This window comes from Manis pentadactyla, chromosome 6 (genome assembly GCF_030020395.1).
Source record: "Manis pentadactyla isolate mManPen7 chromosome 6, mManPen7.hap1, whole genome shotgun sequence".
NCBI lineage: Eukaryota > Metazoa > Chordata > Mammalia > Pholidota > Manidae > Manis > Manis pentadactyla.
In genome coordinates, this window is record NC_080024.1 from 132,331,809 (window position 1) to 132,356,977 (window position 25,169).

Genomic DNA, 25,169 nt, shown 5'->3' on the forward strand with positions numbered 1-25,169 from the left:
CTCGGTGAGCCTCATCAGCCACCCACCCAGCCCAGGGTTCTTGCTGAATAGTTGTTTCCGGGCTCCCAACTACCCCCTCTCTGATGTTGAAGCCAGGAAGAAGCTTTTACCTTGGTTCCAGCTGGAAGGGGGGACCCTTCTGGGAGCCGTCAAGAACCAACCATCCCTGACTGAGAGGGGCAGACAGCCGAATGGTGGCACCTCCACGTGTCAGGTAAAGAGCTTTTCATACGTTATTGCCAGATTTCATCACAACCTTATAATGGAAGTAAACTTACCCCCAATTTACAGGGAGAGATCTGAGGTTCAGAGACGGTAACATCCATAAGGTGAAACAGCCAGCGAAGGACAAAGCAAAGAACAAAACTCAGGTCTGTCTGACTCAGAATCCTACCTGCACCACCTTGTTCATACCACATAGCCAGGCTGTATTTTGTGAGCAAAGCTTCAGGTGTGTCTTTACAAGGATGGGGAGAGGCCAGGGGGTGGTGCAAGGAGGAGGTGGGTCATCCCCTCAGCCCCTGACCAGGCCCACCCACTGAGGCAGGCGGCCGCCTGGGTGCTGTGTGGAGGTGTGTTCAGGATGAAGTCTATAAATATATGTTGACAGTTGAGCTCCCTAAGTTAATCAGTGAATTAATGAAAGGCAAACAATGGGCGTAAGTTGGAAACATTGGATGGTGCTCAAGCACATCAAAGAACCAACTTTAGTGTTAGACATGGGACAAGTTATCTAAATTTTGTGAGCCTTACCTTCCTCATCTGGAAAATAGGGATAATGGCATTTACCTCTGTTAACAAATCTCTCCGTACAACAGGGAAATTGAGAACTTACTGCTAAAAAAATGTTTGCAAACAGGGAGGCACAGCTCTTGGCTATGAACCAAAAACACACCACAAGGAAACAAGGAGAAGGGGTTGTTATTAGAGCAAAAGTTTCTACTCAGATCCCCACACAGGTCCGTTATTTAAATGAGGGACGCAAGCCTGTGTAGTCCTGATTGGCTGATGCAAGCTGAAGCTGATTGGTTGATTTCCCAGCTCGGCAGCCGTGGCAGGACCACCTCAGGGACTGGCACCGCTTCGGAGAATAGACTTCATTTTGTGACTCCTCCAAGGACACAGAATACGTGGGTAGCCTCTGGCCGATATGTGACTGTCCAATTCCATTTCATTTGGGCCTCAGTTAGCCTGACAGCATCCATAGTGTTTTCTGAGACAGCTGGATTTAGGGAAAAGCAGAACTCACTTGTTTTTTTATTTTCACACCTCATAGGATTTTCGTGATGGTTAAATGACTGAAGTATATAAAGTGCTTAGCATAGTGCCCAGCACATAGAGTGAATGCTCAGCTGTTTGTGTAATTCTTATCATTATTATTACTGCGGGGGATTATATCCCATTGGCACAAGGAACTCACGGAAACACGAGTGTGATTCCTTTGATTCCCATACCAGGCGCTCAGTCTGTTCTGTTGTGATTCTTATTTCTCCTTCAAGTTAACCCTAGGAGTTTATTTTCTCCTTATTTTACCAGGAAAAAAAGTGCTGGAGGGAGATTTGCCTGAACTTGAATACTGTAATCATGCACATGGAAATATGGTCGGTCTCTCTCCCAGGCCCCAGACACACACACCCTGAGCTGCAGGGGGCCCCAGAAGGAAGGGGTCGCCAAGAGGACAAGGAGCCCTGTGGTTCGGCGGGTGTCCAGTGGGGGGAGCCAGAGAGTCACCATGCCTTGCTGACCGTGGACAAGAGCTATCAGCTCAGCCAGGCGGGCAGGAGGCCCATCTGAGAGGCCGTGACAATCTGCCCAGCTTTCGGCCGGCTGTGCTTGGTTGTCTGTCTTTCTTTCTTTCTTTCTTTTTTTTAATTCTGTGCTCCTAGAAGTGCACCTGAGTTAGTTAAGATTTCTTCCATCAAAGAACAAGCCACAAAATAGAAATTCAAGAACAAAGGGTTAGAAATGGATCCTTCACTCGAATTTTCTATTCCTTTGTTACGGAATGCTTGCCTCCTGACTTTTAAAGGACGGGCAGAGTTGGTCCTGGGATTCTCATCTGGAAAGAACATTCCAGGGAAACATTTATATTTTGTGTCTTCCTCACTGTGGGGAAAGGGCAGGTTGGTTTCCAGAAAGCAGTCGGTGTGCCCCTGTGCTCCGCACCCTCCACCACGTCCTGCAGCTCCTGGCTGGATTCTCACGCCGGTGCAGAGGCTGTGTGTCAAGGCTAAGAGAAAACCCCGCCCCGTCGCTAGGCACCAGAGGCCACTGTGGAGCAATTTACCCCTTGGCTTTTAGTTTTTAGTGACACTGTGTTGACTCTTTCCAGTTACAAGTCTTCCCCAAAATATTGCAGGGAGAGGGTAGGAGCTAAAGGAAACCCCACGGCGAGGAAAAGCATGACCTCATGTGATGATTGCTGGGCAATACTTCAGGACAGCAGCGTGCAGAGGAGGCAAAGCTGTTGGTACCCTCTCGAGAACAGAGAGGGAGGGAGAAAGGGAGAGAGAGAGGAAGAGGGGAAGGGAGGGAGGGGAAGAGAGACAGACAGACAGACGTGAGGCGCAGGCTGGGGACCAGTTCTTCGCCTGCTTTGGCACTGGGGTCTGGGGTGGGAGGAGAAAGCCAGTGCAGATATGCAGAGTGGGGTTCTGAGTTCGGTGCCTCCCTCCCAGCACTATCTCCTCCTATGCACCCTCCCTTTTAATAGGGCTCAGCAAGGTTTTATCAGCCAGTGCCTTCTGCCACCAGGAGCCAGCAGCAGTGTGAGTACCCTCCTCATTTATATTCATTTCCAACTGCTCGTTGTTAGGGGTTTGTCTTCTTAGTCCTCTCTCATTTTTGCTCCTTTCTCCTTTTCTTTTTTTTAAATGGAGAAATATGGTTCAGCCAGTCAGAACTGAGTAGAAGCAGCAATTCAGAGTTCGTAGACTAAAAAACAATTTACCAGAGCCACAGGCTTCTTCCCGGGAGTTTGAAAGCAATGTCTTTGCTCATGATTTCTGAAACAGGGCTTGAGCAGCATCAGAACTCACTGTGGGTGAGGGGTTGCTCAAGGAGTCCACTTGATGTGCTAAATGCCTCTGAGTTCATCAATGCTGCCTAGGAGTTTCAAGTTATGTTCTTGAAATAAGTAAAGGTGGAGATATATCAATATGACTAAAAAATAAAAAGTGGGGTACTGGGAATGGCCCTTTCCAATTATGAATTATGGTTTTATAGACCTGTCTGCATGTGCTGTGCTGTCATGCCGAAGGGAATGTCTTTGATTTCCATCAGGAGAACCAGTTGGCCACACCGAAGCCACAAATTAGGCAGCTTCCTTTCAGCTCCACGCTCTGGTGTGGAATTCAGACCTCAGGGCTCCTAGGTGTGGTGGGTTCCAAGGAGAGAGTGTTTTAATCAGGAGACAGGAACAGCTGACAACATTTTCTTTGTTTCTGATTACATGTTTAAAGAAAACTGAACACCTTCCACCACTTACAGTCAGAAAAGACCCGAAATAAAGATTTTTGTAAGTACCAAATAAATGTTAATGGTGAAAGTCTGCTTATTATATTTGAGCATGAATGTTTAAGTGCTTTCTTCTATATCTATATCCAAATTTTGTATTACTTTTAAAAGTGATCCTTGAGTCATAAAAACGTGGAGACTTTCAGTGTCTCCAACTGCACAAATTTCTAATAGATGCTGACAGTGGAATGAGTTTTATTTTGTACGATAAAATAGGGAATATTGGTTGAATTGAAATTTTGATATTGCCTTCTGTTAGAAAGATGAGTACTACTTCTCTCTGTTAGTGATCAGGGCTATGAAAAGTGCTTTCTGCCTTTTGCTGGATCTGCTTCCAGAGTATTTTGGGGATGTTAACTTCAGACCAGAAAGGCCTTATGGATGTGTCAGTGATACCAGAGAGGAGGCTCACTTGTGAGGCACAGGTACATGTTTATTTGTCAGAAGAGGCACTGTGCCCAGCCAGAACACGGGGTGAAGCTGGGATGGCAGGGCGCTTTACTGCTGTTCACCTCCAGCCTCAAGGTTATTTCAAGGCAGCCATGAGGACAGGCTGTGTCTACCACATCCCCGAGCCCTAATCCCCGCTGCAGAACCCCAGCATTCCGAGGCTGCTCCTTCACTGTTGCTTGACTTGAATGGAACCTTGGGTGGCATTAATGTGCCTGGTTCCAGACTGAAAGACAAAGAACCAGCAGGGCTTATCGGTTTCATAAGACTGTCTCTGCTGAGTGACCTTGGATGGTCCCCACTCGGGACCTCAGTTTTCTCTTCTATAAAATGGCTTGAACTATGTGCCCTCTAAAACCCCACCTCTCAAATGTTTCTGTCTCTTGGCTCCAGGAAAATGTTGTGTGTGATTTTGTTGGTGGGGGAAAGGCAGGAACCACGCAGGGGCAGAAGGGTAAACGCCCAGGCTAAGGAAATGTGAGAAGCCCTGCTTGTCTCTTTCTTGCTTGCTTTTCTTTTTTTTTTTTTAACAGTGTATAAGATGAGAGTCCTACCACTGACTTTCTTAATTCTGTTCTTTGTCAAACAAAAACATACATAATGCAACCTTCAGGCACATTTGTCTGGTACTTAATTAACCAGGTAGTTTATGGATAAACACACACACACACACACACACATGATTTTTTTCTTAAGACAAGTCAGTAATATTTCTCACAACTGTGGATTTTCAAATCAAGCTAGTAAAAGAAAGTAAAAATTAAATAAAAGGGGGAGAAAAAAAGAAATACCATACATACAATTTATCCGGGACTTCTAAAGAAAAAATGATTTCCTTGGATACAATGAAAGTTTAAATTTTAAAAAAAGTTTACAAAAAGCAGCCACAGGTGTTGAATTCCACTAAGAATTGTTTATTGACAAGGGGATGTCCAATATTTAGCAATTTTCATTCAGACACAAGAAAAAAGTGCTGTTAGCAGTCTCTTAGCCTGGGCTTTTGTTGGGCACTGGAAGTGTGGCTGGTGCCTCATTACAGAACACGGAGCCCACATCGTGCCTCGACTTCTAACTTGTGACGAACAGGATGACGGAAATGGTTGCCTTGGTGTTGGTCCCCAAGAGGACCAGAACATGGAGCCCACATCGTGCCTCGACTTCTAACTTGTGACGAACAGGATGACGGAAATGGTTGCCTTGGTGTTGGTCCCCAAGAGGGCCCTAGCAGTTGGCCCGGCATCCGCCCCAGGCCCTTTGAAACAGGCTCTGCCAGCCTCCTGCTAGTGGAGAAACAGCAGCAGCACAAAGTCCGTGTGGGGGTCTCCACGCAGATGGTCTCCACCACTTTTTCCTCTGCTTTAAAATGAACATTCTCTGTCTGGAGTCAGCTCATTGTCTCCCTTTGCTGATGGAGCTCTGGATGGAGAAGTCTGCCTTCTCCTCTGGAGGTCTCTGTCTGGGGCCACATCTCCCCTCCCCAGGAACCCACTGGATGTGCTCCCCGCCCCCACTTCATCTCGAATTTCACGGGCTCCCCAGAGCCAGGGCTAGTCCTGCTGCTGATTCACGTATTTTTGCCCTTTGTCATGTATGGAGAGAAAGGAAGGATGAATGGACAGACTTTGATTGGAGGCGCTGATGACGCCCGTCCTGGTCCACTTTGGACAGACCCTTTTGGAAATAAAGCTGGTGAGGCAGCGCACAGAGGCGTCCCCCTGCTAACCCTGGCCCTGGCCGGCGGGCCGCCAGAACAGGTATGCCTCCCTCGTGCAGCCTCCGTCTCTGGGAACCTCAGCGCCCGCGCGCCAAGCTCTGCTGTGTCTTTTCTGCACAGAGCCTGGGAAGTAGGGTCCTCACGCTCTGCAGGGCGGTACGGCTTAGGCTGAGCTGGATGCCCGGGTCTGGGTCCAGAAAGTCACACGGCACTCATCTCGGTTTAGACACCAGCCATTGAGCTGCAGAATTTTGATAACCATGGAAAAGCTTGGAAAAAGTAGTCTGGGTTTTTAACTTATCCTGCTTCAATCTTATGAGAGTTTCTTCCTTTTATTTTCTTTTACTGTCTTTTTAGTTGACATTTAACAGCTAACTTAGTAAATTTGAGAAGTTTGAGCAATAGTAGAGGTCCCTGCCCCACAGCCTTGCATCCCCTTCAGGATCAGGATGTATGGATTCTTAAAGTTCCCTTAAGAAATGCAAAGAGTCTGGTGGAATAAAATTCTAGGGCAAACTACAAGTCGCTGGCTTCTCAGAACCAGTTCTCACACCTGAGTTCCAGAGCAAGAAGCCAGGGCTCTCAGGGGCTCCAAAAGTATACAGCAGTTCCCCCCAAAAGGCTCCTGGCTGGTTGGCAATGGCATCAACCGTCTGCTCTGCTCATGAGAAGACCCCTCTCTCTCGGATTTGGTAGCCCTACAAGCCATCCCAGTATGTGGATACTGGAGAAGGCAAATCACAATAAGCTTTCTTTATGTTGGGCTGTTGGTTCAGGAAAAAATAGTTCAGTCTTTATTTAACTTTGGGTGGCTCAGCAGGGAACTCAGGCCATTCAGGTTCTCAGTCATGTTTGGCGCATGATAATATCAGGTTTTCTATCTGTATCTCCAAAATCTCTGAGGTGTTGGTATATTTTTAAAGCCTCTAAAATAAATAAATATAATGCTGGAAATTTTGAGAACATGATTTGTTCACCCTGGAATGTCCCAGATACCTAATGGTTTCTGTAGTTGACGGAAAACACCCCTATAATGTTTTCATTCCATGCTGCCCCTGTGGGACCTCATCTACTCAGTTATAGAAACTCAAGACAGTTGTATTCGAGCTTCATGTTGCCTGAGCTGAAGCTTGATGCCTCTCATAAGTCGGTAGGGCTTTGAAAATGGGTCACCTAGCTGAGGAAGGGGCTTGCTGAGCAATATTTTCAATTATGAGATTTAAAGGAAATATATGAAAATAAATAATAGCCATCACTTAGGTTATGAAATAAAAGGTGATTTTTCATAATCACTTAATAATTTGAACAGTTTTACATGTTTAACTATGGGGCCAGCTGTTCTCCATATAAACTTAGTTTGGGTTCCTGGCCTCCAGCAGTTTTCAATATAAGAATTTCTTAATACAGAGGTTCACTGGCAGTCTCAATAAATGCTAGTGATAACACTATTTTGCCAAGACAAAATGAGCTTGGTCTATCTAGAATTCCTCACATCAATAGCTTCTAATTTTTGTAATGATTAATGGTTGGCCATTGTCTAAAAGCAGGATGGTTAGCTGGGCAGTGAAATAATCCAATCAAAGTGTAACTGTTACTCAATAAAAAAATCAGTCTCCCACATTGATTTCAATACTGGGATTAGTAGAAGGCAAAACTCAAGTTAGGATTGCAAAAAATCAAAACTATAAAGGCATAGCTTTATCATCTGTTAATAGCTTTATTATCTGTTAAAGGTTATGGCAAATGAAACAAGGATGGGGCCCAGAATAGCCGTGAGAACCCCTTAGTCACAGCCCAGCCTCAGGAGAAGACAAGCTGGTTTATCTGTGTGGGTTTTGGGTATTTCCTTGGTCATGTCTTACGTGCCTGTGGTTTCCATGCTCCACATGTATGCCCTCCGGAGTCTGATGGGGTTGTTGCTTCCCGGCTTCACACTTACCTGGCTGTGCCCTCAGCTTTTCTCGCACTGTCAAGGTGTCTTCCTCCCCTTACCTACCTCTGGGCTTACATCACTGATATTCTTCTTTGGTATCTACCATCAGCACCAGGAAACCTTCATTTGTGTCTGCAGGATGCCATTTGGGTAATGTTGGTGCCTTCCTCTTACACATCTGCCATGAGAAGTGAAGGGTCTCATAGTGAACACAAGTCACGGTTATATTGTTAGTAGTTTCCCGAGGCGTACTTACTATACTCATGCCCTGTACATCCTTATGTGTGCAATTCTTAGATTACAACTCTGGCTTTCAAAAGCTTGGTCCACTTCCATCTTTCCCAGTTGCTATACCTTTGTGGAATATTATTCTTGCCTGTTTTTAAACATTTAAAAAACAAATTCCAAAAATAAAGAAAATCTGAGGCCATTGCTTGATGTGAGGACATAGTCAAACCATCTCTGACTTAGAGAGTGTGTATGAGGAAGTTTTCTTAGACTGTGTCAAAACAGAAGCTTTTAAAAACAAAACCATTTTTTGTAAGGTAAAAATTTAATAAAAAACACTGCTTGTCTTAGAAAGTAGCTGATTGGTCAGCATTAGTGCATCCATTTTGTGACCTAATGTCTGTCTCCTTTAATTGGAAGCATGAAGTTTAAGTACTTGATCTTAGCTCTTTCTATATTATTGTTTAATTTGTTATCTTATAATTAACAATTTTTCAGTCTTTTCCACTAGACTTTTTGAATGCAAAATGTAGGTGCTCAACAAATATTTGTTGAACTAGAAACTGAGCCTTATGAAATTAAAGACCAGAACCTTCTCATGGTAGCATTAGACACAGTGATGACAAAGTTCGTATAGGATTTGGGTTTGGGTAATAATCTCTGTGACAATATTTCAAGAGGGAAATGGTGCTTTCTTAGTCCTGTGGGTCCAGAGGAAGCGCTTTTAAACTCTTCCTCTATGGCTACTGTGACCAAACCCAGTCTGAAGCTCTCTGCACTAGGATATTCATGAGCTCTGTTCTTTCCGCAAGGAGTCAGAGGAAGAGACAGCCATGGAGGACAGCCCCACTATGGTTAAGCTGGACCAGGGTGAGAATCAGGTTTCACCATGTCGAGGGAGAAGGTGCTTCCCCAAGGCACTCGGCTATGTGACCGGGGATATGAGAGAATTTGCCAACTGGATTAAAGGTATTTATGTTTCCATCCCTTGGAGGGATGGGAGAAGTGGCTTTGGGGAAAAGGGCTTGCTGGTTCTGCTCATTTCTTTAGTTATATTCTTCTACCATCAATCTATCTCTTTACTCTCTGTTTTTTAACTTCTTATCTCCTAACCTGCAAAGCTCTTCAAATTTCTTTTATGGAGATAGTGGTCATGACCTGGGCCCTGCTTATATTAAAGGAAGGCACCTGAGTCTGTCTTGTAATTTCAGTACTTAAAAGCTGAAATTTTACTATTGGAAATTCATTCCTTTGGCTTAAAAGTATATTCCTCTGAACATTGTGAATAAGTGCATTGGATGCTTTCTGAAGCTGAGGTTCTGGGAAGGACAGTGTGGGTTGAGCATAAAGAGAAACTGGGTGCTTTCAAGGATCTGGGTGCCACTGAAGGGGAAAGGGTTCAGTGGGTAAAAGCTCCAAGGAGTATCAAAAATTAGTTTCCCCTTCATCAGAAGGTGAGCCTTGGACTTGGAAAGGAGCACCATTTGCCTGGCTGCCTCCTTAGCCCAGCAAATCTCATCTCTTCCAGACAAACCACAGGTGCTCCAGTTCGTCGACTGGGTTCTTCGTGGCCTATCCCAAGTGGTGTTCGTCAGCAACCCTATCAGCGGAATCCTGATTCTGGTGGGACTCCTGGTCCAGAACCCCTGGTGGGCTCTCAGTGGCTGTGTGGGAACAGTGGTGTCCACCCTGACGGCTCTGTTGCTCAGTCAGGACAGGTAGGCACAGCTGTCCGGGCCTGCTCTAGGCGCTTCTGAGAACATGGGAGCCAGCCGGTGACTTTGGGCCGCACTGATAAAGCCCCTCCCTTGCCAAAAGAAACCACCTTTACTCCGCAGTACTCTGTATTTGCCTTTAGTCAGAGGTCAGGGAATCATTTATAGCCTTTATCTCTTCTTTAATCGTTCATTTAATCATTCTTCTTTAATGATTGATCAAGTATTTATCCACAGCATTTTGTTGGGGCAAAAATAGGTATGAGTTCATGACTAGGTCTTAGTGGCTTAAAAACCCCACTGATCCTATTATATCTGGTTTCCAGGCTTAGTTTAGCAAATGTATTCTTCATAGACAGTGCAACGGTTAGCTGAGCTTCTAGAATGATGAACAGCCATAAATTCCAAGTTATCAAGTTATGACTTAGGAAGTGTTAGTATGTCGTCTGAACTATGTGTTAGATTAAAAACAGTGTGTACTTTAGAAATTGACCTGTCATTGAAGAAGTGATGAGCTGACTCCCAGCAGAGGACTGGACGGCTCCTGACTAGTCATTCCTTTAGGAGCGATGCATAATCACCAGTAGATGGCCATTATGCAGCTAAGCTCATGTAACACTGTAAATTGCCCTAAGGAGCTTCTCAAGAAAGAGTCAGAAAATTCTCCACTTTCCCAACAGGTCTGAGGAGTTTGAGTTCTCTGTAGAGGGTGATTTTGTTTCTTAGGTTAAATCCTATTCCAATACACATCAAGAAACAGTCTGTCCAGTTTGGAGGTATGGTCCAATGTGTGCCATGTCAAATATTCCTTCACTGTTTTGCTCCCATGAAAGTTGATCCATTTTCCTTATCAGGTATTATTTAGAAAACAAGTCATGCTTACATGTGATAGTTTTTTCAAATCTCTTTTACTTTCCTCAGTCCTAAAGGACCATATTAAAATGGCAATCCTCTGTTTTAAGTGAATACATCTTCCTGTTGCTTTAACATTGGCATTCCACAGCTTGTAGACATTGCCATTAATTTTTTGTTGACCAAACTCAGGCTTTAAATTCAAAGTCAGTTGTAGAGAAGACAAGTTTTTGCATAGCTCTCCACTGTCATGTATAGTCCCAGTTTTGGAGGGCAGTATCACTTCCTGGACGAACCCAGTATAAATCACATCCTCTTCCACATGTCCCAGAGGATTAGTTAAGGGAAACAAAGCACTTTGGAGCAGGCAGACCCCCCCTCCAATGCTCTCACCCAGGTGAATGTCACGTGACATCGCCTTGCTGTTGCCCTGGTGACTCCTGCACCAGTTAAGGCTCTCCCACCACTCGGTGCCCCCTGCAGTGTGGCTTACTGCCTGCATCGCCTCCCACTCAGCCCTGCACTCAACCTCACCCACTCACTTCACCATCTTCACACCCCAGACCCCCTCAGACTTCATCCTTGAATGTTGGCCCTTCGTGGTACCAGATGTTGCCACCTCTCAGAGCCCTGGAGGGTTGGGCTTGTCAGCCTTGGGGCTTATTCTGTGGAAATCATTCTGCTGCTCACATGGGGCTATGGTTCCCAATAATGAAATGAGAACCATTTTGGCCAGGAGTAGAACCCTACCCATAAGACAAACTTCAGAATTAAGGTTAAGTGTTGAGAAGCTAAAAGGGATGCAAGAAAGAATTAGATACAAAATATGCACATAATTAAATGCAAAGTAAAACAAAAGTAATTGTTTTACTTTGCAATAACTTGAAGTGTGCATTTGGAGACAACAAAATGGAACTCCAGGAAGATTAAAATGTATGCTGTGTTGGAAGATTAATGTTCATAAGGTCACAGACACTATGAAAGTGAATTTACATTTCAATAGTCTTACATCTCTCACCAAGACAATCGCACTTAGGAAATAGTTTCATGTAAAAGTTCTGTTCAAGTCAGAGGACTTTAATGATTTAAAAGAAATAACAACTTTCAAAGGAAAGGCCTAAAGGAAGCAGAACGGGTAGCCTTGCTGATTTCCCCTTTCCTGCCCTAGATGCTGGAATTCTACCATAAACTATGATGCCTCTGCCGGGCGTTGTCCCATATGCACATCTGTATTTTGCCTCTGTATATCTTATTCTTTCATGTTTTTACTAGTATTTGGTGTCTATAGACTTTGAATTAAATTTCTCAGAATAATCTCATTCTTTAATGTAAGTAAGATCTGTAAGTTACAAGTCTCATTTATGTGCAAATCCGTGCTGTGCCTCTTGCCCACAGGTCCGCGATCGCAGCGGGGCTCCAGGGCTACAATGCCACCCTGGTGGGTATACTCATGGCTGTGCTTTCAGACAAGGGAAACTACTTCTGGTGGCTGCTACTCCCTGTATCTGCTATGTCCATGACTTGGTGAGTCGTATCTGGTTTTCAAAATGCCTTTAAAAAAAATTATTGCAGGAGGAGGGAATGGGGAGTTATGTTTTAATGGGTATAGAGTTCCAGTTTTTGCAAGACGAAAAATATTCTGTGAACAGATGGCCGTGATGGTTGTACAATAATGTCAGTGTACTTAATGACACTGAACCACACACTTTAAAATGGTTAAAATTGTAAGTTTTATGTTATGTAATGCAGTTTTTAGAAAAATAATTTTTTTAAATTTAGATTCAAGTTATGTCTATTGGAAACAGAAAGCATTAAAATACATGGATGCATAGGGCCCTCCACACACACCTCACCACTCCCTGCCACAAGATTCTGCGGCAATTGAAATGGGGTGTTGCCTGAGAATTTGCAGTTTGAAAGGCTCCCAGGGGGTTCTAAATTACAATCAAAGTGCTTTGAGAACCACTCCCTGCAACAGCAGGTCCGCAAGCCTGCACATTCACCGAATTACCTGTGGTTGCCTCTCGTGGGGAGGGAGGAGCGTACGCTCACATAGTGTGCACAGGGAGCTGTAACCATGTAGACAGTGTTATATTTCGTATGTCTTACATACTTCACAACTATCTTTAAAACCTGGATTTTATAACTCACTGTGAGAAACCCCAGAGTATAGTTTTCCCAAAGCCAAATAAGCTAAGAATTGATTGTGGACTTTATGCAAGCATTATTCTTGAACAGGATTTATCCCAGGTGTGCTTGGGGTTTTTATCCTGGGAGAAGTTTGCCAGCCCAGCACCTCAGGAACATACCTGCCGATGAGCAAAGCAATTCGGCCTGTCAGCCTGGCTCTTCACACCATATTCTTCATTATGTTCTGTTGTTGTTTCTAGTCCAGTTTTCTCAAGCGCATTGAACTCCATCTTCCACAAATGGGACCTCCCTGTCTTCACTCTGCCCTTCAACATGGCACTGTCAATGTACATTTCGGCCACAGGGCATTACAATCCGTTCTTTCCAGCCAAATTGTTCACACCTGTAACGTCGGGTCCCAATGTCACCTGGACTGACCTCAACGCTCTACAGGTGAGATACACTGTCTTCTCACATCTGCACCCACCTGGCTCTGGAAGATGCCCAGGGTCCTTGTGGGTAATTGTTCATGGCATCAGAACCTTCTAGAGACTCCAACTTCTGCTTTCATCTTGCCATCTAATGCATATGTTCTACTACAAAGTTTTGGGCTCTAAGGGCTTTTTAAAGTCACTATTTGGTCAAAGCTAACTTTTCCCCTCTTTTCTTAAAATCTGCAGTGCTAAATCTACAGTCCAGATCCATTAGAAATCAGACACCCTGTTTCCAACTTGGTCCTTGGGTGGGTGGGTATGATGGGGGCCAGCCTCCAGCCCAGGGTTAAGCCCTCCATGACCTGCCTCCTCCAATCAAATGAACTTACTGTTAGATACCATTACAGAACCTCTTTATTCTGTTTTTCTCATGGTAGATCTCAGAATACATACAATAATTCAAGTTTCTCACGTTTTGGTAGGCATCAGAATCATTGTTTTTTAGATACCAAAAGCTCCATCTTACACTCCCTAAATCATAATCTCTGGGGGTTTAGCCTAGGAAACTGTATTAACAAGCTCCTCAAATAATAGTGATGTGGGCCAGTTTGAGGACTGTCATAGGACATATGCTATGTACCTCTTTACAGATGCGCATAAAGAAAGCACCATTTTTTAAAACCTGGCTAAACCAAGTCAAATTCCAACTCTTCCTGTTTGTGTTTATTTAATAAATCTTTTTAAGGTTTCTTGATTATTCAAAATAAGAGAACATTTGAAATCAGAAGAACACCAAAGAAGCCTTACCTCTTTTTGATGTGCAGAAGACTGGCTTCCCCACCGTCAGGCTGTGGACCCCCTTTTGTGATCCTCTTTGCTGAGTGAGCAAAACATGAGGAGCTCAAAGAAACTCTTCTTCAGCTACTTGACCAGAAAATGAATGGGAGCACTTGGAAGGAACTCAGATGGAAAACCAAAAATGTATTACAACTACCCATGAAAAATAATGTTGTAAAATAATATTAATTGATCTACCTAAAACCTCACTGACCAGTTTAGCTATTAGCCCCTGTAGCTATTTCAATTTAAATGCAAAATTAATTACAATTAAATTAATTTAAAATTTAGTTCCTTACCTCCCTAGCCACATTTCAGGTGCTCAATAGCCACCTGTATTGGACAGCGCAGATACAGAATATTCCATCATCATGGAAAGGTTTACTGGGTGGTGCTGAGCTGGGAGAGTGGGGTCTCATTCTTCTCACCCTGAACTACTACCCCAGCATCGGCACATTTATCCCCGATCTCATGCCCCTGTCGTTGGCTACCTGGGGGATAGCTCTGCTGTCCTGTTCTAACATAAAATCCTAAGCAGTCTTTGCCTGTGTCAAGTTCCCTGTTCTAGAAGAAACAGGAAATGCTCTTGTGTAGACGTGAAGATCCAGCAGGGCTGGAAGAATTGAGGGCCCATCTTAGAATATAATCAAACCCACAGTACGGTCCTGTGCCCTGAGCAGACACCAAACCAATGTTTGCAGCCAGCATTAGACACAGCCTAATGCATGAAGGGGAAGGACATCTCCTCCTGCCAAAACGGGGCCTCCCTGTATCAGAGGCACTGCCTCCCTTGCCAAAAGGTACACCTATGACCTAGAGAAGCAGGGAGTGGGGGAGACGGGAGGTGGGGAAGGCATCTTTCCGTAAATGGCTTGGTCAAAAGGGAACACAGCTAATGCCATCCTGGCCACACCAATGGTGTTGTTATGAAAGAATTATCATTTGCTGGCATGAATCAAACCCTGTACCTTTCTGAGAACTGCCATTCTGTGAACACATTAGCTGAATTCAAGCTTCAGCCAGAAAGTAGAATTCTGATGTTTACATGCATTCTTGTGTTTTGAGAACTGACAGTTGTTGATAATTGGAATAAGCTAAGGGTATCTTGGCTTAAATTGATAATGTTTTTGTTAACAACAGAAGTGTAAGTATGGTCTTGGTTCATGAGCTTACTGATAATTGCTTCTGATTTGTGGGTAACATAACTCGATTTCAGGTCTCTGGCCTTAGCATTAACCACCAAGTTGTGTGGGAATAATGATATTTCTGCTGACCCTAGGGAGGCATTGATGTACTAGCCTCAGAGCTGATGGACAGTTGAAAGCCACAGAAGTGTGAGCTGTGGTCTCTGCCATCCTCACCAGGCGGTGCAGCCAACCTCACCGTGAGGGTAGTGACACCGCCCTGTGCTTATCAGCAACCAAAGCTGAGTGTCGGGGCAAAGGCAGCGCCCGGGGGTGAAGGGGTCTCGAGAAGGCTCAGCCTGCACCAGAGAAGGGCTGGGTGCCTCTGAGGATAAAGCAGAAGAACAAAGGAGATTTATCTGTAAAGAGAAGATTTTAAAAATTAGTAACACTGACCATGAAGATAAGATACGCTCAATCTAACATGACTTTGTGGGTGTCCTGTGCGTTTCTGGTCAGTTCTTTCAACAGCCTCATTTTCTAAATCATTTTTGCAGTTACTGAAATCCCTACCTGTGGGTATTGGTCAGATGTTTGGCTGTGACAATCCATGGACAGGGGGCATCTTCCTCTGTGCCATCCTACTCTTCTCCCCACTCATGTGCCTTCATGCTGCCATCGGGTCCTTGCTGGGCATAGCAGCTGGTAAGCAAAACCCTCATCTCCAAAGACAGAGCACTCCTCTGCCCCCGGCATGGTCTCAGGCATCTTCTGTACTCCAGGCCTTTCTGCTTCCAGGGGACCAGCGGGAGCTGCTTCCCCCATCCCCAGACTCCTTCCAGAGCATCTGGACTTCAGTCCACAGCCCTGACCCATCCTGTCTTACCTAATAGGACTCAGTCTTTCAGCTCCGTTTGAGGACATCTACTCTGGACTCTGGGGTTTCAACAGCTCTCTGGCCTGTATTGCCATTGGGGGAATGTTCATGGCGCTCACCTGGCAAACCCACCTCCTGGCTCTCGCCTGCTGTGAGTATCCCGGGCCTCTGGGGGAAAGGTTGCTTGAGATCGAAGACAAACTGTAAAAAAGGACTGTGTGAGAAACTAGGACTGGGGCTCCAGTCAGGACCTCTGCCCTCTGAGTGTGTGACATCCCCTCCTGGGAAAAGTAGAGTCTCCCTGGTGCTTGTGCGAACCAGGTCTCACTGGTCACCGAGTGAAGTCTCATTAGTTATTGTGAAGACAGCACATCCAGTTGAGTCATAGTAACCATTTTACAGATATGTTGGGGCATAGAACCTGGACTTGTCCTGTGTTTTCATGCTAATCGTTTGACCCAAGAAACTAATAGGAAATAATTCAGGCTAAATAGAGAGCCATTCCCCTTGGCAAATCAGTAGGATTACACGTGAACCTTTGAGAAGCAAATTAACCCAGCTGTTCTCAAACCTGGGTGTGCATCGGCCTCACCTGGAAGACTTATTAAGACAAAGAAATCGCTGGGCCCCACCTCTGGCCCCTGATTCATCCCTAGAGGTAGGGGAGGGTCTGCCCAGGTCTGGATGGCACTGACGCTCTCGGTCTGTGGACCACATTTTGAGAGCTGCTGTGCTAACCCTTTCTGACCCCCATGCTCTAGCCAGACTCAGCCTCTCACAGCTAAAAGGGGTTCTAGGCATCTCCACACCATCAACTCGTGGGGTTCTGAGGCCGGAGAGATAAAGTGATGTGCTGAAGGGCATCCAGTTAGGGCTGAATGCAGACCCAGAACCCGCATTTGCTGACAGCTCCATAGTTACACCCACTGTACTACTCTGCTTCCCTTTAGCAGCCTTCAGGCCTTTGGGTAAAAACAGATCTTAATGTGATTTGGATTTGAAAAGCTAATGGGTTTCTCAGGCCATTGTAAGGGGAGGCTTTTTCACCCAGAGCCTGTGGTGTCTAATTCAATACAAGTAAAAGTATCTAAGAGCATGTGCTAGAGTGAAGGGGATGACTCTCCCTGGAGACAAAGGGGTGGTGGAATAATGGAATGGGCAGAATTATTTCTAATCTTATGGAAATATTTGTCTAGAGTCAGTTTATCACCAGAATAATCAATCCAGGGTATCCAGGCTGCTATTAAATGGTGGACCATATAAATATATACACACGTATATACACAGTGGAATACTTCTCAGCCATAGAAATGAAGAATATTCTGCCATATGCAACAACATGAATGGACCTGGGGGTATCATGCTAACTGAAATAAGTGATACAGAGAAAGACAAATACTATATGATCTCACATGTATAATCTAAAAAGCAAACAGAAAAACCCAGACTCATAGATACAGAGAACACATTGGTGTTTGCCAGAGAGGAAGAAGGTTGAGGAAATGCGGAGTAAAATGGGTGAAGGGGATCAAGAAACACAAGCTTCCACTTATAAAATGAAGACATCATAAGGATGTGATGCACAGCACGGTCACTATAGTCAGCAGTGTGTTGACCTTGTGTGGAAACAAATGGTAACCAGACTTACCAAGGTGAGCATTTCAAAATGTATGCAAAGGTTGAATTACTATGTTATACAAATGAAACTAATATAATATTGTGTGTCAATTATACTTCCAGTAAAACCAAAAAAAAATTTTTTTAATAAAATAAAACAGCAGGTCACGGGTCAGACAGAATTTAGAATGGATTCCTGCACTGGGCAGGAGGTGGAGTAGGACCAAGAATTTCTAAGGCCTCATTCAGTGGTCATTTTCTGATCCTGTAGCAAGGTTAACAAAACTCTGCTTGCTGTAGTATTGCCATTCACAAGCCATTTTGTCAATTTCTTTATAAGCTGCACAGCTATTTCACCTAATAGCCCTGTCAAAACTTTTTGCTCATTTTCCCATATGTGTTCACAAACTTCAGGCAAAGAAAACTACAGACAGATTGTGTGGCCACCTGGGCTCAGTGAGGTTAGTATCTTTATTCTGAGATGAGTCTGAGGTTTCAGACCTTTATTTGGGGTGAATACCTTTATTTTTCTGTATTGGTAGTAGGAGAAGATACATATTAAACACTCATGATACAACACAGACAACACAAGGAAGAGCTAGGGTATTAAAAGCATCAGGTCAGAGGTGGTTCCTGAGCAAAGAGTGTTACAGGCGAGGGCAGAAGCCAGTGAGTGAGGGAGAGCCCATGGGAGTCCAGGGGGTGGTTGGAGCGGAACAAGGAGACACCCATGGCACAGCACCCCCTGTGGAGATGGCACAGCTCAGGGTCATTGGGAAGCACCTCCTGGAGAAGACTTTTCTACAAGTCCTAAAAATTGAGAAGAGATATTCTAGCTGGCAGAGAGGGAGTTCCGGGCCAGCACAAGGACACCTGAACATGTCCTACAGCTCAAACAAGAGCTGTTTCCAGTCCAAGAACTGTTGATGAGGCTTGGCAGACCACGGAAAGGGATGAAGCCAAAGATGTGTGCACGTGAGCCTCTCCAAAACAGGGATACCTTCCTTACTTTCTCTCTTACAGGCTCATTGCTCAAGATGAAACACAAAAGTTCCACCCATATCGGGGAGTATGAAGCAGAAGGTGAAAATACTCCATTCTACTCCCTAGATATAACTTTTTTGCCTCCTCTTTTGAGGACCCTGTGACTACATTGGGTCCACATAAATAATCCAGGATAATTTCAAGATCTTTAATTTAATCACAGCTGCAAGTCCCTTGAGACATCTTCACAGGTTCTGGGAATGAGGATGTGGATGTCTTTGGGGCCGTTTTTCTGCCTATCTCTCCTACCTTCCTGTAGCTAGATCAGATTTTCTTTCCTGGTGTAGCATAACAGTTAAGGCAGTATATATTGAACTACTCAAAAGTCCAGACTCTGATACCAAAATCCCAGCTCTGGCAATTTGAATTTCAAAAGATGCCAAGTTCACTTCCACAAAGGCCAAACCAATTTCCCCAGCCCTCACCGGTGGGTGAGAGTGCCTGTTCCATCCACACTGGGTACCATCTGTCTTTTTCCTCTCTAGACATAGCTTTGAGACAGACTCCCAGCCCCCCTTATAAAGCAAACCTCCCATGTAAAACACCAAAGCAAATTTTAACTTCCCACATCACCCTGCCACTGCCAAACAAAAGACTAACCTTATCAGCCAATGTAAATAAATAACAGACATTTATCACAGAGCTGCTCTTTTATTAGTTCAACGGCTTTATCAGGAAGAGGACTCGAGAAAATCTGGCAGAGCCAGGCAATGCTGCCTGCCCCGCCTCTAAACCGGAAACTGCGTGGCCCGGGGATTCCTCTGCTGCGTTGTTTTATGAATGCAAACTGTAGGCACATTTGTATTTCTTTTTCATGGCTGGGTGGTCATAGGAGGACAGGGTGGTCTGTTGGGATGCACATTGTCTATGAAGAGCTGAAATCCATGCAGCCTTCCCTTCTGCACTCAAGGGCCTTTTCTCTCCCTCGGCTCCCCAGAACCCTGCCACTTACCAAGCGTTGTTCTCTGCTCTTTCTCTGCAGCCCTGTTCACTGCCTACCTCGCGGTCAGCATGTCCAACCTGATGGCTGTGGTGAGTTTGCTGTCATCTCACTTTCTCATCAGCATGTTCGGTCAGTTTTCAGTGATAAGGAAACCCCCCTGAAGTCCACGTGGGGAGTGCCCTGGGGCAGGTTCATGACTGTGAGAGCCACCACTCTCCCATCTCCTGGACCTGCCCATCCTCACTCAACTTCCTGCATCACAGTAAATTTTAGTCCAAACTACAACCTACAACTGCCAGGCTTGCTAAAAATATCAGATTGCTTGATTTAAAGAAGTGGAACTTAGGCTGTATAACATATTATCAAGTTCATACTCTGAGTGTCAAGTTGACTTTCCCCCTTAAGGATATCGTGTCTTCCGAAGGACCTTTTCTTTCACTCAAACAGAAAGCCAGGACTATGTAGTAGTTGAGAAGTCAGGAAATGGAGGAAAGGATAATTGGCCAAAGACCCAGATGGTTATTTTTCTTTTTTTTAATCAAGTCAATAACATCTCATATACCTTGTCTTTTTTTAAATCCCCACTGATTAATCAGAATATTCAGACCCATGTCCTGACTGAATATTTAACAGGCAAAATCCTTGCCCAAAAGTGCCTCCTGCTACTCTTTCTCCTTCCTTTTAGCACTGCCCTGCCCATTGACCTTCTCCTTCCCATCCCCTCAGGACTCAGTATCCCCAACTGTTTGAGGGTCCTCCATTTCCCCCTGTCCTGAATTTTTTTCTCTCTTCTTCACCCTCCATGGCAGATGATACAGGGCTAGTTTCTGACACCTCATTCCATGCTGATGTGGTCATGGCTGCTAATGGGTCATACAATCAAAAGCACATAGAGTTTATCTCGGAAGGTTTCCTCTGAAAACATAATATCTTTATGGCAGAAGGCCAGAGCCCCACTACAGGCATCATGGGGAGAACATTAGAACAGGTAGGGCCCTTCCCATCCCAACAAAGGTTCACAGACATTGGTCCATGGGCCAGGATTGGGCAGGCTACAAAACAGCATCAGTGAGGGAGATTTTGAAAAATACGGATCCTGAAGCCCTGTGCCTAGGATGTTGTATGATGCTTACGCATGTACATTTGTTTCAACTCTTCCAGAGGATTCTGATGTGCAGTCGGTTTTGAGCACCATTGCACCCCAGGGGTCCATGCACAGGGCCAGGCCTAACCAAGTACATGGTGTGTGCTCAGAATTGCACAAGTTGCCATGGACAGCACAGAGGGACTTACCCTCAAGAAGCTTAGAGTCTGTTTGAGAGATGGAATGAAAAGAAGTAAAGCAAATAGAGTCCACTACCTAGTCTGGGTGGAAGTCAAGAGGAGAGAGGTCGCCATGGGCTGAGCTAATCAAAAAATGCGTATGTGATGAATGGTCAGGAGCCATTGGTGGTTTGCTAAGTGTCATTTCTATGTGCCAGGCATCATCTTTGCACAGATGGTGTAGGAAGTCTGAATGTAGGACAGGAAAGGAAAGATATATAAGACAGAGATATAACTGACCATTAGGGATCTCACTGCTAAATGGCCTGAGATCTTAGACTTTGCCTCTGTGGGCATAAGCAGAGTCCAGAGCAATGCCCTAGTGATGTGTCCCCCTGGGCTGAGTAAGAACAGAGTGAAGGGTGGTATGCTGTGCAAGCAGCTCCGCGACAGGATCTCCAGTGAGTGTGTGGCTTCTCTCTTCTTCCTCAGGCCGGGTTGCCGTCTTGCACATGGCCCTTCTGCTTGGCCACACTGCTGTTCCTCTTGCTGGCCACGAATAACCCCAATATCTACCGGATGCCCCTCAGTAAAGTCACTTATCCTGAAGAAAACCGCATCTTCCACCTGCAAGCCAAGAAAAAAGGAATGGTGGAAAGCCCTTTGTGAGAGCAGCTCCCGTCCACAGCCATGGTCGCGAGTCATTTCTGACTGACTGCCAGGGTCTCAGCAAACTATTATTTTTCACTAGTAACAACTTTTGTACTAACCCCTCAGCGATCTGTCCTTATGCTCATTTTGTATTTTTCTTTTAGATTCCAGAAACGTCCTCAAACATGTGAGTGACATGTCCAGATGACATGCTCCATCTATGAACTGTAATCTCTAATGGGGCCTTGGCACTAAGACTGTGATATATTGTAAAGCCAAAAATGCTCCAATAGAAGAGGCAGTCAGACCAGAACAAACTATTGATACTTACTGATATTCCTGGTGTTTAGTTGGCTACATGATGTTAACAATATTAAAAATTAAGCTCTGTAAACCAACTAAGCCTTAAGTGAATGGAATTCACAGTCACAGAATCAAAATCAATGCAGAATTCTCAGATAAGCAGTTTGACTTGTTTAAAATCAATGCAAGTTACACACAACAGGCACAGCCAGCACTGTAAGGGTGCCACTGATCACAGCACCGGCTCACGGGCTCCTCAGCAGGCCTGCCTCAGTGCCGTCCATGTCTGTGCCATTCTCTTACAGATGGTAGTGTTTTTTTCAGGCTGACGGAGATTCAGGAGAAAAGGATTCTATCAAGCCAAATTATTCCATAGTGTCACTTTTCTTGGATGTTACAAAGAATTTGTTAATGTAGAGTTTATTATCTCTTATGAATGGATTTGTTTTCAGTGAGGTAAAATAAGGGGAAGCTCCTGGCTTAACCAATTCCTAGATATTAAAGAAAAGTTATATTTTTATAAAATACTCAGCATAGTTATTTTTACTTGAATCCTCAAATTAATTCTGTAAATGCCACAAATGCACAGAATCAAACCATTAACACCTGAGGGTCCTAGAAAGCCATGTCTTCAGTTCATTAGAGGATGTCTTAGATGTTATAAAGACTAACAGTTAAGGTCAGATTGCTTCTAGGTATTAAGAAGTTGTTGAATTTCTTACTTTAAGAACAAATTCGTTATTTTCTGAACACTCACAATATTCTCACTCAGAAACCAACGATATTTGAACTACCAAAAGGAAATACAGGTAAAGGATTCTCCTGGGGTTTCTATTTGTTTGTTGTTAATTAACAAGTTACCAGTCCTACAAAGATCCTGTAACCAAACATGCTGAAGATGGTGATGGAAAGTTATGTTCATGACCTTCCACTTCAGAATGTCTCCATTCAGGATTTTTGCAGTTTCAGGAAGTGACACTGTGGGACCCTAAAGCCTAAAGGTTTTCTCCTCTTGGGTTTGTGGTGCTCTGTGTAAAATACATAGTCTTATGAATGAATAAATAGAAGAAGGGAAGTAAGCCTACAAATATTTTAGGGAGCAGTTCACATCTTCCTTTACTCAGGAAAACGTTGTTCCAATTTTGAAAACCCTGTGACTAAAGCCTTTTGAAACCATGAATTTGCAGCTGTCATAGAGTCGTGTGTATTCCTGTGGAAAAACTAAAACTTCAGTGTTTGAACTGAAATCTCCCTCATTAGGGAATTTGTGAAATAAGAGTTGAGTGCGGGTAGAGAGGGAGACAGAACAGCAAGACAACTCAAGGCTTACCAGGCGGAAAGAGCCTGGGCCGGCTGAACCCGGGGCCTCCAAATGGCTCTTCAGAATGGAGCCTAGGGGGCTAATTACACCTGCTCTCCTGCACTCACACAGACTTGTAAATAGGAACATTTAAAAGCCTTTGTACGTTGTCTAATTTAAATGGCATTAGTTTTCTCAAGCTATTTTTGTTACTAAGTATTATTCTAAAATTGAGTATTTTATTTGTTTTCTTAGCAAGCACTGGTATTCTTTCCTATTGTCTGTATAACAAATCTCCATGTAAGAATACAAATAAATTATACTCACAGCTCAGTTTTGTGTAAATTTTGTTTAGAAGTCATATATGCCTTATAACTGCTTATATTTTGAAGAGCTAAAATCCTTATTCCTTTCTTGGTAATAGCACCAGATGTAGTTAGGCAAACTGTGTTCAGTTTCAGTTTATGAGCCCATCCCCTTGGGTATCCTCTCAGCTACCCGTTGTTCTCCCCCGTCAGGAACGAGAATGGATTACTGACTGTTACAGATGTTCAGGTCATGCTCCTAACACTCTGAGGCGAATACCCCAAGAGCAGCTCCCTGCATTCCCAGACGGCCCTGGGCCACGGCCTGCCCAAGGGATCAGCCTTCTAGCACAGCTACTTCTCTGAACGCCATCTCCTGTGGGTGCAGCTCCCCTGCTGGTCTCTGCCATCTGAAGCACTTCTCTTCCACCTCCTCTCATCCACAGTTAGCATATTTGAAAGGAAACATGAAATTTATTCCAAGTTTCAAAAACAACCCAAACAGGAAAAAAAAGAGGCCACAATGGACTGGCCCCACTGGAGCACCTTCTGTCAAAACAAAATCACTTCTACTTATTGTTTCAAGATAATAAATTTATAAGAGTGATCTGGTCATTAAATGTCCCCTGTGGTCTTCTGAGGTAGAAAACAGAGAAAAGGTTTTAAGGCTCTTCTGCTAAAGACCCCAAACACTATATACCTTTAGGAGTTACAGGTTCCAATATCCTTGTTACCCATGTCACCTGATTAGCGTGAAATATGTTGAAATGGAAGGTTAAAGTTCTATGGCAGATCAGGAACTTCCAAAGGGGGCTTTTCTTACAGACAGCTTTGCAATATTATTTTTGAGGTTGTTAAGTTACAGAACAAGGTTTTATGCGTATGAATGTTGTCAGCCTTCCCTCTTATCTAACAACTTCCTTCCAAAAGGCTTTAGTCTTTAGAGTTAAATCTCCTTCCTGAACCTGCCTCCACAACTCCCCAGATCATTAGAAAGCTTGTAGCTTCAAGATTACAGTTCCATTTGCTAAAACAATCAACAGTGCAGATCCTGAAAGAATGTGAACAAACAAGTCTAAAGAAAAGACTTTTAAAGAAGTGAATGTAAGTCCTGTAATAGTCTGCTTTCACACCTCTTAAAATTGAATTATAAAATACATGTAATAGATTAGAGCAGACATCTGTAACGTTATCTAAAAGAAAAGAGAGCTCCCAGGTCTGACCTTAACCTTACTAAGTATTAACCAAGTAGGTGTTAGCATAGCTAAAGCAAGCTTACACCTGATGGGGTAACAAGTCAACCACTCCAGCTCAGGAGATGGAGGCAAACATAGGCAGAGGGTCTTCAGCACTGGGGATGGCGGCCCAGGAATAGGTGTCAACAGAGATCTCTGTGGTGGAAATAGGTGCACTGGGGTATCATGGTTTAGCAAATTTGATCATTAAGCTCAATCAAATAATGCCCCTCGCGTAATCCTGTTCTCACATGCTATTTGGCATTCCCGTGTATATTTGCCTTCTAGGGGAAAAACGTGCTTGTCCACACTCATGAGTTTTTGATCCTTGAGTTTTCTCATTTTAATTAATAATTTAATTTTGATACACAGACTTTTAAAGTTTTACTTGCCTGCGTATTTCACCATAAGCCAGTCACCCCATGGTGTTCCAACAGAGTTAAATTTCCGAGGCTACCAAGGCTGGGGAGTGGGGTAGTCAGAGAAGGCCTCCCTGATGTTGTGATGTTTAGGCTGAGGGAACCTTGTGGATAAAGCCCTTGGGACAAGAAGGAGATTGGTGCTTTCAAAGAGAGAAGATAGATGTGGCTGGAATATAGTGAGTGAAAAGGCACGGGAGTGGATTCAGGAAATAAAAGGCCACTCCAGTAGTGCAGGACAGATGGAGAGAAGTTTATGGGCGTGAGAAAGGAGGTGGA

General features: G+C 44.2%; 1 protein-coding gene across 6 annotated transcripts; it reads left to right on the forward strand.

Annotated features, from left to right (window-relative positions):
* The first annotated feature begins 92 nt into the window (after nt 1–92).
* LOC118928983 (urea transporter 1) lies at nt 93–23,264 on the forward strand. Of its 6 annotated transcripts, none has more exons than XM_036918699.2 (11): nt 93–214; nt 3,462–3,517; nt 5,563–5,720; nt 8,654–8,810; nt 9,370–9,559; nt 11,804–11,932; nt 12,799–12,991; nt 15,491–15,638; nt 15,827–15,961; nt 19,454–19,503; nt 21,170–23,264. In XM_036918699.2, the coding sequence occupies exons 3-11, from the start codon at nt 5,574–5,576 to the stop codon at nt 21,344–21,346; spliced, it is 1,326 nt and encodes a 441-aa protein (XP_036774594.2). In that variant the 5' UTR covers nt 93–214; nt 3,462–3,517; nt 5,563–5,573; the 3' UTR covers nt 21,347–23,264. The 6 variants fall into 6 exon arrangements, with proteins under 6 accessions (XP_036774594.2, XP_036774596.2, XP_036774595.2 ...); XM_036918698.2 differs by lacking the exon at nt 93–214 and adding an exon at nt 2,635–2,768; XM_057504144.1 differs by lacking the exon at nt 93–214 and adding an exon at nt 3,804–3,941 and having other exon boundaries at nt 3,463–3,517.
* Nucleotides 23,265–25,169: the final 1,905 nt, after the last annotated feature.

Bases quoted from the DNA above. Each gene is read 5' to 3' on its own strand.
- LOC118928983 (XM_036918699.2), top strand. From the start codon at position 5,574: ATGAATGGACAGACTTTGATTGGAGGCGCTGATGACGCCCGTCCTGGT. The intron at 9,560-11,803 runs GTAGGCACAGCT...TCTTGCCCACAG, and splicing joins CTGTTGCTCAGTCAGGACAG to GTCCGCGATCGCAGCGGGGC. The intron at 15,962-19,453 runs GTGAGTATCCCG...CTTTCTCTGCAG, and splicing joins CCTCCTGGCTCTCGCCTGCT to CCCTGTTCACTGCCTACCTC.